General features: G+C 35.5%; 1 protein-coding gene across 1 annotated transcript; it reads left to right on the forward strand.

Annotated features, from left to right (window-relative positions):
- The first annotated feature begins 253 nt into the window (after positions 1-253).
- LOC141692964 (uncharacterized) lies at positions 254-8,482 on the forward strand. The gene is made up of 7 exons (XM_074497937.1): positions 254-408; positions 2,451-2,551; positions 2,634-2,994; positions 4,875-5,726; positions 6,569-6,617; positions 8,043-8,146; positions 8,245-8,482. Exons 1-7 carry the CDS (start codon positions 280-282, stop codon positions 8,299-8,301), a joined length of 1,653 nt encoding a protein of 550 aa, XP_074354038.1. The 5' UTR covers positions 254-279; the 3' UTR covers positions 8,302-8,482.
- The last annotated feature ends 11,628 nt before the right edge of the window (positions 8,483-20,110 follow it).

Genomic DNA, 20,110 nt, shown 5'->3' on the forward strand with positions numbered 1-20,110 from the left:
CCGTTTTGGTACTTTATTTTTTTTTTAATTTTTTTATAATGTGCAAAACGGAGGTTGAAGTAGCGTATTGACTCAAAACGGTACATCATATAGCGTTTTGTACCAAAACGGCACTTTATCTTCCGTTTTACGCATAAAAAAAATTTAAAATGTCAAAACGTTACACGAAGTTCCGTTTTAAGTAATTTATATAAACGGTACACGATGTACCGTTTTGAAGTGACATTTATGACCATTTTTAACCCCACTTGACATTAGGGCCACCGCCCAATAAATAATATGATGGATGAGAGTGATAATTTGACGTTCAGAGTTAAATTCGGTGGCGATGGAGAATCCAAGTTACAGCATCGAGTCAAGGTTAAACTCAAGGAGTTTATGGGTGATTATACTGACGATACTCTCGTGGTATGCTCATTCTCCTTTTCCTAGGGTTTTATTGTAATTTAACTCATTATGTTTTGTTTATTTTTCGATATCGTAATTGCGATGTTAATGTATGTACTATTGTTGTGATTATGCTTTCGATATCGTAATTGTTAATACTTAGGAACACGTCTGTTTTAGTTTTCTGTATTTTTCAATATCGTAATTGCATATGTATGTATGCTTCTGCTATGGATATGGTAACTGTGGGAAGAGTCTGCAGTAGTTTTGTGGATTTTTTTAATATTGTAACTGTGACTATATGTATGATTGTTTTGTTCCGATTGTGCTATCAATATTGTAATTTGAGATACTTAGGAAGATGTATTTTGTAGTTTTGTGTATTTTTTGATATCGTAATTGTTAATGTATGAATGATTGTTTTATTACGACTGTGCTATGGATATCATAATTGTGGATACTTAGGAACACGTCTTTTGTAGTTTTGTGTATTTTTCAATCTACTAATTGCAATGTATGTAGGTTTTTTCGTTTTCGGTTGTGCTATCGATAACGTAATTGTAAATGCTTAGGGAGGAGATGTGTTTTGTTGTTGGATTGTTGTAGTTGTGATATAGTCTTTTGTAGTTTTGTGTATTTTTCAATCTACTATTTGCAATGTATGTAGGTTTTTTCGTTTTCGGTTGTGCTATCGATAACGTAATTGTAAATGCTTAGGGAGGAGATGTGTTTTGTTTTTGGATTGTTGTAGTTGTGATATAGGTATGTACACGAGAGCGACTTTGTATCTGAGTATTTGATATATGGCATCAGTTAAGTGTGTTTTTGATCTCGTGATTGCAATGTATGATGGTTTGATTGTCTCTACATGTTGTAATTGTGATGTATGTATGATTGTTGAATTTTCATGTTATCGTAGTTGTAAATACTTAGGAAGATGTACTGTGTAGCTGGATAGTGGTAGTTTTGTCCTATGTGTTTACACAAGACCAATTTGTATTTAAGTATTTGATTGATGGGATTAGTAAGGTGTAATTTTTGATATCGTAATTGTGATGTATGTATGAATATTTTAATTGTGCTATTGATATCGTAACTGTGAATACTTAGGAAGGCATGTTTTGTAGTTGGATAGTGGTAGTTTTGAAACCTGGGTATATACACGAGAGCGATTTTGTATTAAAAATTTTGATAAATGAAAGTATTTAAAACTATGTAATTTTGTTTTTGCCTATTTATATTCAATATCGTAAATCGTAATATTCGTCATTTTATCATTGGATGTTTTTATAGAGACGAAGTCTGGAAGGATATCTGTGTGTAATAGAGTTGATAAAGATATAGGTTCAAAGTTTTTGTATCATTTTAAACACAGTTGGTAGAGTTCATTTAGTACTAACCGGTTCTCACTTATTACAGTTGATGTTTTTCTATCAATTTTTTGGTCAGCGATCATATGTTTGTTAAGTAGTCAGAGATCATCTGATGTGATGTTAATAAATCTTTGGAGAAAGCCATGACGTTGTGTGTGAGTGTCTGTATAAACGCATTAGGAAAGGGCCTTTGCCAGGCCACATTGACATGGTGAAAGCTTACTTAGTTGGGAGCGTTCATTGCACTCAGAGGGGGAGTGACACATTCAATGTATTATGAAATCAGGTTTGGTGTAACGGCTAGGAAATGGTATCTAATAGATACCCCAAATAAATATGCTATCTAATGGAATGCTAGGAGCCTCACTACTCATGACAATGATTTCCATATTGTAACTTGTTTGTGGAGGCTGCCGTGATTCTTCTGAAATGTTGGAGTTTGGACTTATACCTTGGTTCTCTTGTTGTGTACTGGCCATAATATTTTTTAATGTGATTTTGTGTATTTTATTCGACATCACCTATAACTTATATCAATTCATGAGAGTAACATTTTCTCTTATCGGGGCATAGTCTAAAAGTTTGTCTGCTGTTTAAGTATATGTTTTTGGGCTGGTAACTTTGTTGTTTTTGTTTTGGTCAATTATATTGGCATTTGGCTTTGACAACGCATTTATGTTTCTTTTGCAGGAATATGTTATTGTCTTGCTTAAAAACGGCAGGCGAAAAGTAGAAGCAAAGAAAGAGTTGGATGTCTTTTTGGGTGATGATAGTGACTGTTTCATGTCTTGGTAATGTATCTGTTAAATAACGCGAGACTCCACTTGGTCAAGTTTTATTTTTAAAATTTTTGCCCTGACGATAAGGTTACAGGTTGTGGGATCATTTAGGAAAACATTTAGATCTGTATGTTCAACCCAGCGATGCATTGCTAAATGAAGTTGCCAAAGAAAAATCCTCACCTAAAGAGCAGCCTACAAAAATAGACACTTGTCACATGGACGCTGAACAGGAAAGAGAAAAACCAAATAAATTATTAAGAAACAGACATGGAAGGCAGTGGAAAGGCATAGTAGAGTATGCTGTTGAAACCATTCCACTTCATAGCATGGTGACAATAAATAATCGCATGGATGAAGATGTTCAAATGAAAGTTGATCATCTAAAACTATCACTGTCTCAGCCAATATTGCAGAGGAAAAGGCACTGGGCTAATGAGAGGATCCCGTTGAAGGTTTTTTACTTTACTTCTTATATATCTATTTTCGCCCTACACAATTTTCATTTCTTTATCCTCTTGACCTAAATGATAGGTATAAATACCTTCTAATAGCAAGGAAATCATAGGACTGAACCTTTTGCTTATGGTATGCTATTATATGTGTCGTGAAATCTGAAGACAACTAATTGTCACCATGTACTTCTCACGGGTCAACAGTGAACAAATAACAATGTATAATCTCATAAGGCTTGTATTTTTTTTTTCCATATTAATAACCCACTACCATAAGCAGACAAGCAAACTAGTTCTCACTGAACATTGCTCGGTTCGTAAATATTTTGATCGAGTTCGTTTGAGTTTGTCCCAGTTTGGTTCGTTTACAGTCACATTGACTTTGCTGCGGTGACCAAGATTATAGACATTCTGTCAACCTTGCTCATTATAATTAAGCTTTCATCAAAATATATTTGCAAGGTTTTAAACTTGTGTCTTTCAAGTTTAGATCCTTGCTTGGCATTCAATGTTTGTTCTTTACATATTTTTCTGGATTTCTTCTACTCCTTGTATGTATCAGGACTTTGAAATGTTATACTCGAAATATTAGAGAACTAGAGTGTGATCTGCTGATCATGCAATGTAGGAGTAATTTTTTTTAACCACAATTCTAAATGCCGTTGCCGACTTGAGGCGAGCAGAATTGGTTGGGTCTTAATTTTTGTTTTTCCATTTAAAAAAAGCACATCGAAGCGAAAATGCAAATTTGCAACCTATTGACATAAGGAAGTTTATTCATTTGATAAAGTAACTTTTAAACAATTTACCTTATTATTTGTTAAAAGCGATGCATTGCTTTGTGCAAATAGTTCAGCATAGAAATTAGAACATTTATCTATACAGTAATGCTCTAATTTTCTTTAAACTCTCTTCATTCCAATTTTTAGATCAGATTTAGAATTAAAATCACCTGTACCCTCGTCCTGATACAAAATTATTGAGGGACTTGTCAAGCATACTTAAGGATACAATTAATATTAAGATTTTTTTCACAAGTAACAAGTAGCATCGGGTATTGGTGGTCAGAATCTTTCAGAAAGGTAGCATAGCTAGTGACAAAGGGTCATTCATAGCATATACACGTGATTAGCGGCTTAGCATTTTTTTGGTGTCATGAGTCCATCAGAGTAATGTGGATAGCATTTTAGTTTTGTGTTTTGACCATTTCTCAAATCCTTTGACTACTTTTACGTGGCTCAAATTTGATACTAAGTTGCATGTTAGTTAAGCGTAATAATCGCAAAGCACTACACTATCATGTTTTAGCTAAATAAATGGCTTTTCGTGTTATACTATGTGGTTGCCATCGGAATACTTCTAAAGAGAGTAGGATGTAGACATGTCACATTATTATAAACAATTGTGAGCTTTCGGAAGATGGAGATTGAAAATACTTTTTACACAGAAAATTTACGAATCAAGTAAAATGAGAGGTAATTTTAACACGTGTTTTTGTTTTACCTGTGATTTATTTCATGTTAATACATAATGCCAAGATCCATTAAAATTAGATTCTGAAAAGATTATTGTGAAGACATACAGGATACCTGCTTTTTCGAAAATTAATGATTGAGCATTATGACATGTCTGTTCATGTTTTTAGTGTGTCTGATTCAGGGTTACTATCTAATGCCAAGTTCCGTTACCGAAATTTTCAAGTGAAATTGTCTGTAGACATGATAAGAGGCCATTATGAACTTATGAACATCAAGAAATTTCTAGTCAGAATTATTCTGCAAACTATTAGTACTGAATGTACGCAATTGTCTCCGTACCTCTGTTGTGCTAGGACTATGCTCTTAACTTATATTAATTCTCTAGCTATGTACTTATGACAGCAAGATGAGGTTTCTAAAGCAATTACCAATGCCCCTCGGAGGCTGCTGCAAGTTGCAGTGAGAGATGCTCTTGGCTCCCCCAACATGAATAGTTTGGGTTCAGAGCCTTCATTGAAGCGTATACGATCAGTGGTTTCTGCCTCTGCTGGACATGCATCATTTGGAATTCGAACTCAGAGAATCCAGTCAGTTGCGAGGGTGCCGAATGGCTCCATGGCAGTTGCTATCAAAGCTGTTGCTGAAGCTGCCAAAGATGCAGGGGAAGTCAGGTCCTCAGGAAATGTATATAATCGCCTTGGTTGTGGTGCGTATGAATTAGACACCTTTGAGCACATTGAAAAGTTTAGAGTATCTCCTGCTGAAGTTGTTGAAGAAGATGGAAATTTTGACTATCTTTCAGAGGAAGTTCAATCAGCTCATCTTCGTATGAATGACTTTGATGACCGATATTCTAAGAATAGGACTTCATTAGAAAGTTATGCTGGAGTTTATTCTGATGGTGTGTCTAATAATGAACTTTATGAGGGCGGTCCTATTCGGGGCCGTAAAACTATGGATGTTTCTGACTCTAACGTATCTGTTATGAATAAAGATGATGATTCACTGATGGTGCAGTATAATGTTGCTGGTAAGGCTGGTCAAAGCACCTCCAAACCAAGGAAGGATCAGTATCAGTCTCTTGCTGCAGATGCTTCCAATAAGATAGTAAATATATCTGTAAACGTAAACACCTGGAAACCATCTCAGTATCAGGAGAAGAGGGAGGTTCGAGAGAGTGAGGAAGGAGCTGGCAAATTAAATGCTCAGCTGATGAAGGAGAACAGCGGTCCTTTTTTGGCTGGTAATGGAAATGTAAGTTATTTTTAAGGCTCTGTTCTTTTTAATATTGATTTTATTTTTAAGGCTCTGTTCTTTTTAATATTGATTTTTCATGGAAGCTTTTAAGCTTTCTAATAGTTATTTTTCCAGTGTTTGGCTTTTAGGTTTAGTAGCTGAAACTTGCGTATAAGATTCTCGTATTCTGTGCATCCAAAATAATATTATACTAAATAAAAATATTTGTAGGAAACATGATTCAATATCTCTATAAATTGAAAAAAATGAAGTATTATGTGGGTCCTTTGAAGCAAAGATGCGTGGTTATTTTCCATTCCAAGGTTAGATAATATACCATCTGTCTAGCTTTTGATATAAATCTAAAAAAATACTGGTACATTTTCTTTGGAAGGTGGCAAAGACAATGTATTTGTTAACTTGTTATTATAAAAGTCATGGTTTTAGTATTTCACTTCATGGTAATACATTATGAAATTTTGGTATATCTAACATCCATTTATGTCTTCCTATTGATTACAAATGAAAATGAAATTAACTTTATGTAAAGTTTTATTTTAGAATTTATTGCAACGACTAGACTAGTCAAATTTTGAATTTATTATTACAATTGAAACTGAAGTCCCTCTTTAGTTCTCCATGTATATGGCAAACATCAGGCTAGTGCTTTCTATAAGCTGTGGCAGTATTCACAACAATTACTATCTCAAAGAAGTGTAAGTAGGATCTTATTTAAATAGCTGAAGCAGAAGTCGTAAATTTGTTGCTTTGAAGAATAGGAGTTTTATGTAATTTTAAGTCAACCGAGCATGTAGGCATGTTTATTAATATTCTCATTTCCTATTATATGTTCTCTTCAGGCTACTGAAGGTCAGAGGGAATCTCAAAAGTCTTTGTCCTCCACTGTTGGTGAGTTTCTTAATATTGGCTGAGTTTATTTATCCCATTGTTCGCTTGTTATTAGTAAAATTTAAATACTTGTATTATTTTCTCAGAAACTATACTCAACTAAGGGATTTTGTATATAGGGTTCTCTAGAATTATCTATAGATGTAAATATTGATAAGATGGTTCCTTTACAGAAGTCGACACTCGACAATCATCTTGCACTCTCTATAAAAAAAATATAAGAAATCAATGCTGACATGTACCATTGAAAGGTGTCTATGGTTCTGCCATATATTTTAGCACTAAATTTAGATCTTGAGATAAAAACAGTGAGTCTTTTCTTGGTAACAATAGGGGCCAACAATAATTTATTACTTTTGTTGTGTTTACTGGTACTTCTTGGAATTTGGTCTTGAAAGTGTACAGACATGCCTTATATTATCTGCATTGAAGGCTGTACAATAAGTAATAAAGCACAAGGTTCATTTAATGGTATCTGTTTGAGCGAAAATAGAGGGAACATTGATTATGTGGGCCAGAAATTAGATAATCATTGAGGGCTACCACTATGTTAATAATTTGCCTGTTCAGATTTAAGGTGTAAAGATAAAGAAAAAGTAAGGACATCCAATCCGTCTATTAGTCTCTTAGGAAAGGCATGTTAATAAGACCATGTATGGCTAACAACCCGGTGCAGATTTTGGCATTACCAGTGCCGATTTCCTAGTTCCAAATAAGCATAGATTTTTCCCCCTGAAATCTGAGGCATCGCGGGCTTACAAATATCATGCAAGGTGAACCTCCCTATGTACTCCTTTGACTCCTGTGATCATTAATGCACATAGGATATGTGTATCTGGCGACCTACACTGCGCCCAGGGCATGTCCACTGTTCAGAGGCCCACCCTCGAATTGTAGATATTAGTTAGTAATATACATTCTTCAGCATATTATGCTGTTGCCACGATGGCTGTTTGTGCTTACCTTATGGAAAGGGCAGAGGTTTGAATGCATAATGTTTTGGTTGTCGTCGTATACCAGTGTATTATTAATATATCTACATTAAATAGTTATATCTACAAACAAATCAGAGTGGTGTAGTGGCTTTGTTTATTTTGAAGTTATTCCCTCTCTGTATTCGAGTGTGGGTCCGTTACCGTCTCTAGTATTCCCCTTTTGGGTTAGTTTGGTAGTTGACATACGTACTTTCATCCTATCTTTGCTGTTATTTGCATGATTTTTTTGCATATTTTCTGTAAGTGTTCATCCTATCTCAATGTTATTTGTATGATTATTTGCTGGTTCACATTTGGCTGGTCGTCTCGTCGAAGATGCTAATTCACGGACAATATATGTTAGCAATGTAATGACCATAATTTTGATGTTGTATATGGCTTTATAATATAAATCTTTCTCCATTCATACAAATATCTTGCTGCTACCAAGGTTCATTTTGCTGCTACCAAGGACAGTCTTTCTCGGCACATCAACAAGTTTGGGGATGTACTAAAAGTTATTATCATAATAGATGCAACAGGGCAACCAAAAGGGTGAGTTTGTTTATAAGAAGCAATGATTTCTTTAAGTTTTACAAGTTATGGAGTTTGTAGTCATAAAGAACTTCATATTTATTTTGGTATATAACCAGGTCAGCTTATGTAGAATTCATGAAAAGAGAAGCGGCAGAACATGCTTTGTCACTTGATGGTACCTCCTTAATGTCGCGTATTCTGAAATGTAACATAAAAAATGTGTTTGTCTTACGATTATAAGCACTAGGGGATTCTGTTTAAAAGTATATGCATCAGACGGCAATCATGTTGATTTTGGTTGCTTTGAATATCTTTTCATATCTATTGAATCAATAGATTGGCTCATACATCCTATTTCTGAAGATTCTATGGGTCATTTTCTATTGAATAAGTTATACTAGTTTCTACTGCAAAGTTGAGTGGTCAGAATTTGTTCATTGAGACCTTGAACTTGCTATCCTTGCGGATTAGATATGGTTTTATGTTCCCAGTAAGTATCTCTTGAAACACCCTCTTGTCTACACGTCAATTGCGTACCTGATTGCAGTATTTATCATCTCAATTTCTAAATTTTACCTCCAGAGGTTTAACTTACTGACCAGGAAATTTCACTTTTATTATAGTTCAAGTATCACAAAATTCTTCATCACTATGAAGAGTGTATAATTTTCAATATAGTGGACACTTTCCCCTTTTTTGGGACCCACGTATATGTTTACTATGCAATAATTGGTAAGTAATAAGTTGTCATCTATCTCCAATGCATAGAGCCATTTTCATCGTATTGATTTTATTATAATATTACTGCCTCGGTTCAATTTATCTGTCTTGTTTGACTTTTTGCGGTCAAATTGATCGAATTTTGACCAAAAATTTCACATAGTACATTATCGAAAATATTTATAAAAATTATATCATTAGAAAGTATGTTTAATCTACTTTAATATGTATTTTTCAGTTTTTCAAAATAATGAAAAAATAATTTTTTATTTACGGTCAAAGTTGAGTCAATTTGACCATCAAAAGTCAAACAAGACAGATAAATTGGGACGGAGTGAGTATAATGCAATTGGAACTAAAAAATTGTAAAAATGTATTACTATAATCTAAATAATGTATATATACTTTAACAAACCACATCTCAAAATAAAGCCGAGATAACGTATAATCTAAACCCACTAATCAAATCAACAAATAATTAACAACAAACCCATAAAATCGAATCAAAAATTAAGAGAAAAAAACTCGGCTATACTAATTCCGACTTCAAATAAATCAAATAATTGCATGAATCAACTCTAAACAATCTCAGGAATTTATTTAAATTAGCAATACCGACCAACAATTAACATGAATCAAAAACGATTTCAAGAACAAGAACATAAAAATCGATTTTTACCAATACTCAACCTCGATTTGCAAAAGTGATATCAAAAGATCAGGCTCTTCGACGAGATTGTTTTGGTTATTAGAACATCAAATTTGGATTCCTGAATCTCCCAAAATCATCAATCAAAGTTCAAGAATCAATCTTCACCCCCAAAATTGTTCTTAAAAATTGTTTTTAATAAAAGTAAAATGAAATAAAAGAAATAAATATGCTATTTATATTATTTGAAAATTATACCACAAAATCAATTAAGGGTATTTTTATCACTTAATTAAAATAATTAGGCCCAAAAATAATAAATATGGGGAATAATTTTAAAAGAAATTAAGGGTTATTTATGATAAAAAAATATATATTATATTATATTATAATGTAAAAATTGATCAATAAATAGATTATTTTAAATTCTAATAATATTGTAAAAGCTATCTATTTTTTTATAATTAATTTAGTATAATATATATAAATATTTTATTATTTATATATATACAGGATCATGGTCGGGACGGGACGGGACGAGAACAGGGTTGGGCGGGATGAGAACAGGGTTGGAAGCTATCTATTTTTTTTTTGTCTTTTTTCTTAGTAGAAATGTAGGGTGGAGTCTCGGAGACATGGGAAAAGGGTTAAACAGGTGACCGGTTGTATTCGAAAAAGTAAAATGTCAAGTAACTCGAATTTTCTCTCAACAAAATTTTCAGATTTATATGTAACATAATAATTGGCAATTTTATAATAATAAGATTGAACAACGTATATGTACATATTTGTTTATAAATTAAAGCGTTAATTAAAACTTCATTTGTTTTTTATTCAAAAAAAATTGGTGATAAATTAGGGGCACCTAGAAATGCTCTTCAAATCATTCAAATTGATCACTAAGAATAAATTTAATTAGAATTGATCACTCTCTTATTTATTAGTATATTAATTTCGTTAGGGTCAAATCTAATTTGAATCAATTTTAATGTAAAGTATAAGATTTTTCATTAGAGTTTGAGACACCGTTTGGTTGTGATCACGCTAAGTTGTGATATACTTTTTATTTTGTGGGGGAGTTGTGAGTAGGTCCAATAAAGACCCAACGAACGAAGGTTCAATGATCAAAATGATTATTGGGCCGAAGGCCCATCAAGCTGCAGCACTGATGTCACGTCGTTGACTAGTCGCGACTAGTCGACAAGTCGACATGCCAGAAAAAGTCGAGCAGCGACTTGTGAAAAAGTCGTCCATGGGTTTTACCCGGATCCGACCCAGAACCCAGCCCGAAACCGGCCCAAAACCCGTACCCGATTAAAAAAAAGGGTTTTTACATATATGGATACACTTTTTGTCCTAAACACATGTATACACTTACGCGCCGACACCATCTCCGTCTCTTCTTCTCGTCCATCCGACAAATCATCTCCATCTCCGGCGGATCGACTCCATCTCCGGTAAGTCTCTTCTTCCCTCCTCTCTATTCATCTCTTCTTCTCCTCTCTCTGTTCATCTTTTCTCTCTCCTCTGTGTGTATGTATATACTTGTATATATATAAAAACATAACACAGCTGTTTCTTTTTCTTTTCACCGCTTTTTCCTTTTTGTTTCTTCCTGTTACTTGTAAAAATTATTTTGAAGAAGAGCTAGAGGTGGTTCCACTCTAACCTATACTCGACGGAACACTAGTTCGACACAAGATCGGATTGATGAAGAAGATGAAGATGAAGATAATATTCCTTTCGATGATGAGGAAGTGGAAGATGAGTATGGTGTCCCACCCGAGGAGAATACCCAAGGAGGAGATGGAGATGATTCCGAGATGGATGATTATGATGCATGATTGTTTTTGTTTAGTTGATTTGACTCTTTAGTTATGTTTTTATTTGATTATAGATGTTTGACTTTGGGTATTTGAACTTATTATCTATTAGTTTTTACTTGAACTATTATTTTGAAGTTTGTTTACTTATATTATATATTATAATTACTCTAAATAGGATATTGTCGACTATTTACGACTTTTTACGACTAGTCGGGCGACTTGTCGACTAGTCAATTCCACGGTACTCGGGCTCGACTTGTCGACTTAACAACCTTGAGCTGCAGGCTCAAAGGTCCAACGAGCCAGCCAACCATTGGGAGGTGATGTAGAACCATAACGTCTCCATCTCTTAAACGTTCGTCCATATCTTTAACATAACGGACGAGCATTAATATCACAAGTTTGATGGGTATAAATAGAGGATTGAAGTACGAAACTCTGTACACTCTCTACACACTTAAATACTCTACCACTTTCTTTTATTTTCAAACCTATTTTACACTCAGATCATTGATTCTCACACCGGAGGTGAATCGAGGAGACAATCTCTCGCATCCTCATCCTTTTCAGGTTCAAGCCGAAGGGAGTTCTAAGATGACCGAAGGGTGTTCTTGCATCCGTAAAAATCTGAGTGTAACATTTGGCGCCTTATGTGGGGATTACGAGAATTATTGTGAGTTACTGATAGTATGACGAACCCAAGCAATGAAGATACGCCGCATGACTTCACTCCTCACGACGGGGGCCAGACATCGAAATGATCATTGGTTGACGTCGACGGAGTACTCAAACTGACCCCCGATGAAGAAGCTTTATTGCTTAAAATCAGGGCTGAGAAAGTAGCCGCAGAAAAGGGCAAAGAAAAATAGAAGGAACATGCGGAAAAAGAAGCTCAGGCCAGGGCGAAACGAAGGGAAGCTGATGCACTCTGTCTGAAATCTCTACAGCTTCAAAGGGAAGAAATTGAGCTACAGGAAAAGGCACTTCCTGAAGCGATGGAGGCTGATGACATGGTGGTGGTCACCAAGCTCATGAAAGACAGAAGGGGGTATAACGAAGAAGATGAGTCTGACTCTGATTCGAACCCCAAGAGGAACGCTCAAAGACCTACTATTCTTCATATTTGGATGAAGAACCTGATGGGTCTCGAATCAGGTTGAGTAGGCTGGAGAAAGCTAAGTTTTACGACACGAGAGTCGATTGTGATGGAGAAAATTGAGCAGTACTGGCCCCTACCAAGCGAAGAGAGACAATTTTCGAAGATGCGTGAATTCAATGATAAGGGCGACCCTGAAGATCAATGTGATAAGTACGAACTACTGATGATGGGGATGTGCCAAAACAACATCATATTTTGTAAGATGTTCAAAATATACCTGAAGGGATCAGCCTCGATGTGGTACGATTCCCTCAAGCCAAGGTCCATAAGCTCGTACGAGCAGCTGAAAAAGAAGTTCTTGAAGTACTACTCTTATTTATGCCGAAAAGCCAAAGATACTGAAGCCCCGGTCCATTGCAGACAGTGGACGAAAGAAGAACTTGGGGACTATCTGGCTTGGTTAAATGAAGAGGCTGAGATGTTCACCAACTTGGACGAGGTTAAAGTTATAGGCTTCCTCACGACGGAGCTACACCCCAACAAAGGTAAAAAGCTTCGCCCCTCTCTTTATGATTTTCCCCCAAGTCCCTTAATCACATCTATGTGAGAGGAGAAAATATCTAAAGGAATATGGAAAGTATAGGGGGTTATAAAGATTTCCGAAGGGATGATGGGGTGAAGCGACCAGAAAAGTATGACTACCCCTCTAGGTCCATCAGTGACTGAAGGGATAACAAAAAAGATAGTAAAAAGGAATCTGACCGGGGGGGGGGCTGAGCGACGTCGAGATAGAGATTCTGTCACTTTCACCCCTTTGAAAGCGCTGATCTCCAAAATTCTCCACGAGATTAAAGGGAAAATAGGATTCGTTCGGTCGGCTAAGTTAAAAGTCCCAAATCACAAGAAAAACCCTGACAAATACTGTGATTGCCACATAGATAGGGGCACAATACTGATGAGTGCTACCAGTTCAAAAAACTGATAGAACGGATGATCAAAGAAGGGGATTTGAACCAGTTCGTTCAAGACTTAAGGAATAGATTGGGACTGAAGGACAACATTATTGAAGAGCCAGAAAGGAGAGATAAAATAAGGGCGAAATGAAATAATTTCTGGGGGAAGTGTGTTAGATCGGGACAACAAGACTGGAAAGAAAAAGTATGCCTGACAAGTGTACAATCTCTATCAGTTTAGTCTAGCAAAATAACACATGCCGATGACTTTCAGTGCCAAAGACTACGAGGATGTAATATGCCCTCACAAAGTCCCTTTGATCATGAACCCTCTCATCGGGAAGAACAAAATTTGGAAGGTGTTGGTTGACACTGGTAGCTCAGCCAATATCCTCTTCCACAAGACCTACATCAAGATGAACTTGGCGGGCGAACAGCTGGAGCCTTGTGACGAAGCACCACTCTACGCCTTCGGCGGGCACCCCATACAATTTTAAGGTACAATCACTCTATCAGTACTTCTTGGAAAATGCCTTATGTTAGATATATTTGATAATGACATATCTAATATGATTTATGTTTAGTTTTCAGATCTTACTTAAACAGGACAAATCAGTACTTAACTGAAATCAACACTTATACTGAAGTCAGAATTTAAGTGATCAGTACTTAAGGTTCAGGAGATATTTATTAGGGGATAATATCAGAACTTAAAGGAAACTTTCAGACAAGGAAGATGGCTGATTGAAAGGGAAAGAACATCGAGACAAACGTAAGAAGAGATATGCATGAAGAAGGAATTCTATGAAGAATGGAATACTTGGAAGAAAAGATATCTGATTGATATATTTTAGGAAGCAGAATTATATTCCATATCAATTAGCGATTATCTTGTAGCTGTGTAGTATATAAACACAGACATAGGGTTTACACTATAAGTGTTATCATTATCGAGAATATTATTCATTGTAACCCTAACAGCTCTCGTGATATTTGTTCATCACTGAGAGATGACAGTTCCATATTGTAACATAGTTTATCGCTTTGAATAAAGTCTGTTTTCTCTTACTTGTGTTATTTGAATTTGATTTGATTGTGCTATACACTATATTCAACCCCCTTCTACAGTGTGTGTGACCTAACAAGTGGTATCAGAGCCTATCTGTTAACACACAAACAGTTTAAGATCCAAAAACAATCATGTCTGAAGTAGAAACTCCAACCAAGCCCACCAAAACTGAAGAACCACCAAAGACTCAAATCCATAGTCGATATGAGGCTATTAGAGTTCCCATATTGAAGCCATCTGATAATCCCATATGGAAGGTGAGGATGACTGTTTCTGGAAGCTACTGATCCAGAATATCTTGACAGAATCCATGAAGGACCTCACAAGCCAACAAAACTCGCTGTTGTAGTTGCAGGTGAAGCAGCAAAGTCTGTACCAAAGGAGAAGAGTGATTACACTGCTGAATATATTGCTTCAATTACTAAGGATGCTAAGGTACGACACTTGCTGCATATTGCCATTGATAATGTAATGTCAAACAGGGTAATTAACTGCAAGACTGCAAATGATATATGGGATGCCTTGGAGACAAGGTGCCATGGAACTGATTCGATTAAGAAGAACAAGAAGACAATACTCACTCAAGAGTATGAACATTTTGACTCAAAGACTAATGAGTCATTGACTGATTTATATGACATATTTGTCAAACTCTTGAATGATTTGTCACTAGTTGATAAGGAGTATGATATTGAAGATTCAAACCTTAAATTCCTGTTAGCTCTTCCTGAAAGTTGGGATTTGAAGGCAACAATTATAAGAGACAACTATAATCTTGAAGAAACAACTCTTGATGAAATTTATGGGATGCTCAAGACTCATGAACTTGAGATGGAACAAAGAAGCAAGAGGAAAGGAGGAAAGTCAAGGACAGTTGCTCTTAAGGCTGAAGAAGAATCCCCCAAGGCATCTACCTCAAGGAAAGGCAAGGGAAAAGCGCTTATCACAAAGTCTGATACTGAGTCATCAAGTTCTGATAGTGATGATGACTCAGAAACTGAAAGCTTGCCTGAGATGGATGCTGATGAAGAGATGATGAAGCTGTGTGCTCTTATGGTGAAAGGAATCACAAGGATTGCATACAGGAAGTTCAGGAAGGGAAAAAGGTTTTCTAGGAAAGGTGCAAGTTCTGATAAGAAGAATTTCAGAAAATCTGAAGGCAAAGGAGGGAAGTCTGACAGAGAAGATCATTCAAATGTCAAATGCTATAACTGTGGTGAGAAAGGCCACATATCTCCTGATTGCAAGAAAATGAAGAGTGACAAAGGCAAGGCTCTTGTCACAAAGAAGAAAAGCTGGACAGACACATCAGATTCTGAAAGTGAGGAGAACTATGCCTTGATGGCAAATGCTGATATGGTAAATGCTGATATGGCAAATGCTGATAGCAGTCCTGAAGCTGCTGAGTTAAAGGTACCTCAAACTACTTATGCCTTTTATACTGATGATATTAATGAGTTGAGAAGATATCTTAAAACCATGTTTATTAGTTATAGAGATCAAACTTTAACATGTGAAAGATTAACTTCTGAAAATCTTGCTTGTAAAAAGAGGAATGATTATTTAGAAAAAGAGTTAGTCATGTTCCATCAAACTCAGAAAGATAGAGATGATGCTTTCTATGTTAGAGATGAAGTACTTAAAATGAATGAATCTCTAAAAACTGAGCTAGAAAAGGAAAGAGAGATGATCAGGACTTGGACTAACTCTGGCATAACAACTCAGAATTTGTTAAGTAGTGGAAGCTGGAAAGAGGGCTTAGGTTATGGAGATGATAAGAATGATAAAGGAACTGTAGAAATTAAGCCTATAGTTGTTAAACAAAAGCCAAAGTTACAACCTGTTAAGTTTGTAGCTGTAAAGTATGAAACTGAAAAATCAGAAATTAAAGAGGAATTAACTTCTGACAAACTAAAACAGGAAAATACAACTGAAGTAAACGTGAGATTAATGACAAAGAAACAGTTTAAGCATAAGCTGAAAGAAGTTAAAAATATAAACAAGGTAAAGTCACCTAGGAAAAATAAGAATGGAAAGGAAGGTGTAAATAAATGCAATGATTATAAGCCTGTTCCTAATGCTCCTAGAAAAACATGTCATAACTGTGGAAGTTCTAACCATCTGGCTTCTTTTTGCAGGAAGAATAAGAACATAAACTCCTTACCTTCAAAGTCAGGAGTTAAAGAGTCAGTCTGTTAGATATAGGCCACAAAATTCTTGTTTTTATTGTGGTAGTTTATGGCATTCCATTTATATTTGTAAGGAATATCATAGTTTGTACTATGATTATTATCAAATAAAACCTTCTTTAAAGAAAGTTAGCATTGTTCCTTCTAGTGTAAGTTCTGATACAAAGTCTGATAGTATAAATACTGATAAGAAAAATATTAACATAAACTCTGATGCTAAATCCGCTGCAAATGTTAACAAACTTAATAAGGCCACAGGATCCAAGCAAGTCTGGGTTCTTAAAACTAACCATTAGTGGTCTTTGTAATTGCAGGGCAATAGGAAAAACATCCTAGTTCTGGACAGTGGATGTTCAAGACATATGACTGAAAATAAAGCCCTCCTATCAGACTTTGTGAAGAAGGTTGGCCCAAGTGTTTCTTATGGAGATGGCAACATTGGAAAAACATTGGGATGTGGCAATATCAATCTTGGGAATGTCATCATTAAAGAAGTAGCTCTGATCTCAGGACTTAAACACAATCTGTTGAGTGTTAGTCAAATCTGTGACAGAGGTTATCATGTGGATTTCTTTGGAGAACACTGTGAAATTGTAAGCAAATCAACATGCAAAGTTGTTCTGAAAGGATACAGGCATGGTAACATTTATGAAGCCAAACTTTCAACAAGTACTGATGGGTCTGCAATCTGTCTGGTCAGTAGAGCATCAATTGAAGAAAGCTGGAATTGGCACAAGAAACTCTCTTATTTAAATTTCAACAATATAAATGAACTGGTCAAGAAAGATCTTGTGAGAGGATTGCCAAAGTCAGTATTTGCTCCTGATGGCCTTTGTGATTCTTGTCAGAAGGCTAAACAAAGAAAATCTTCATTCAAGAGCAAGACTGAATCATCAATTCTTGAGCCTTATCACCTACTACATGTTGATCTATTTGGTCCAGTGAATGTCATGTCTATTTTAAAGAAGAAATATGCTATGTTCATAGTGGATGAGTTCACCAGATACACATGGGTGTATTTCTTGCACACAAAAAGTGAAACTGCATCTATCTTGATTGATCATGTCAAGAAACTGGATAAATTGATCAAAGATTCTGTGAAGATAATAAGAAGTGATAATGGCACTGAGTTCAAGAATTTGACAATGGAAGAGTTCTGCAAAGACCATGGAATTAAGCAGGAATTTTCTGCTCCTGGAACTCCACAGCAAAATGGAGTTGTTGAAAGAAAGAATAGAACTCTTATTGAAGCTGCACGAACAATGCTTGATAAAGCAAAGCTACCAACCTATTTTGGGCTGAAGCTGTGCAGACTGCTTGTTTTACTCAGAATGCAACACTCATTAACAAGCAAGGAAAGACACCATATGAGATGGTGAAGAAAAAGAAGCCAAATCTGAAGTATTTTCATGTATTTGGATGCAAGTGTTTTGTTCTTAAGACTCATCCTGAACAGCTATCCAAATTTGACTTAAAAGCTGATGAAGGAATTTTTGTTGGATATCCACTTTCCACAAAAGCCTTCAGACTCTACAATTTAAGAACAAGAGTTGTCATGGAATCTATCAATGTCTCCTTTGATGATAAGAAGATTACTGGACTTGAAGATTTCAATGATCATGATCAGCTGAGATTTGAAAATGAAGACTTAAATTCTGATACTGAAAATCCTGACAGTCTAAGTCCTGATACTGCAAACTCTGATGGATTAAACTCTGATGTCATTAAAACTGTGGTGACTACGTCAAAGGAAGATGCACCTGTGCAGAGGGAGCATACTGAAGATACAACCACATCTCAAGAAGCATCATAACATACAACTGGCTCATCAAGTTCTGATAAGCCAAGTTCTGATAGTTTTGAAAACTTAAATTATGAAAAATCCAATTCAGAGAGCATAGTTTCAGGGGGAGCATCAAAAAATATTGATGAAGATGGCATAGATCATGGGGGACCATTCAGTTCTAGAGAAAACCTTGCATCTGCAAGGAAGTGGACTAAATCATATACACCTGACTTAATTATTGGAAATCCTGATGCAGGTGTCAGAACTAGAACAACTACTTCAAGTGAATGTCTCTATAATTCTTTTCTTTCTCAGACTGAACCAAAGAAAGTAGAAGAAGCTCTTCAAGATGCTGATTGGGTGCAATCAATGCAGGAAGAGTTAAATGAATTTGAAAGAAACAAAGTCTGGACCCTAGTGCCAAGACCAAAGAACAGATCTGTTGTTGGTATAAAATGGGTGTTCAGAAACAAAACTGATAGTGATGGCATAATTACAAGGAATAAAGTAAGGTTGGTTACAAAAGGATATTCTCAACATGACAGGTTGAAGCAAAGTTCTTAGTTATGCCTTATTTTTAAGATATATTGAAGTGAATCAGACTTTAATCTTTATCTGATATTTAGCTTACTGCACACACATACACTCTATATGAATGATGAAAATTACTGTGGTGATAAATGATATTTTCGATGAACAGTTTATGTGTCAGATTGCATAAATTCTGAGGACAAGTTATGATGGAAGTTCTGATGATTAAGTTCCGAAGAAATGAAATCAGAACTTTTGTGAAGCATTGCAGAAATAGGCATTTACTTTTCGAGTTAAGAAATCATGTTCTGATGACTGTTAAGTTCTGATATAAGTCTAAGTTCTGATATTACACTCTGATTCTTTACTTGACTTATTTGTGGTTAAAATCTAAAACAGTCTTATTTAAAATCAAAATATGTTTGTGTGAGATATTAACAGTCAATACAATGAGGGTTAGTGGTACATGTCCATGCACAATAATTCTTATCTGTTTAATGTGCGCATTAAATCCTGTTTTACACTTCCAATGGTTGTTTTTATTCTCATCAGTCTAGGTAGACGAGGTAGAATTATTTCTACCTATAATTATTAAATTTTCCTTGTGTCTCCTGACATTCCATTGGCTATATAAACCAACACTTCATTCCAGCCAGCACATCTCTCATTTTCTCACAAACTCACTCTCGCCTTGTTCTTATCACCACAAATGGCTGCATTTGGCTGGTTTTACAATTATGGTACTGAGATGGTACATGTCTTTCTTAATGGAATTCCAACTCCATACCATATCAATAACATCCCTCACAATCTCTGGATTCAATCTCCAGAGATCATTAAATGTGATCTGTTGACAGTCCGAAAAGATCTACATCTCCGTCGTCTCCGACAGCAGGAGCGAATCATTCGTCTCGCTGTTCTTTTTGTTGAGAGTAGGAAGAAGAAATAGTTTCTGCTCCTTGTTTCTCTTCACTGTCAGCTTTGGCTGGCTTCTAAAGCTTAGGACAAAAGCTGTTGATGTTAGGACTTGTAGCTTAGGACAATCTTGTACTGTTGTGATGTAATTTAAATTTCATGGTATGTATTTGCTTAATATATTAATGAAATTTTATATTTATGCAAAATTTTGTCTCTGAGTCATTTGATATTCTGATACATTT

This window comes from Apium graveolens, chromosome 10 (genome assembly GCF_009905375.1).
Source record: "Apium graveolens cultivar Ventura chromosome 10, ASM990537v1, whole genome shotgun sequence".
NCBI lineage: Eukaryota > Viridiplantae > Streptophyta > Magnoliopsida > Apiales > Apiaceae > Apium > Apium graveolens.

Bases quoted from the DNA above. Each gene is read 5' to 3' on its own strand.
- LOC141692964 (XM_074497937.1), top strand. From the start codon at position 280: ATGATGGATGAGAGTGATAATTTGACGTTCAGAGTTAAATTCGGTGGC. The intron at 409-2,450 runs GTATGCTCATTC...TTTCTTTTGCAG, and splicing joins ATACTGACGATACTCTCGTG to GAATATGTTATTGTCTTGCT. The intron at 8,147-8,244 runs GTGAGTTTGTTT...GTATATAACCAG, and splicing joins GCAACAGGGCAACCAAAAGG to GTCAGCTTATGTAGAATTCA.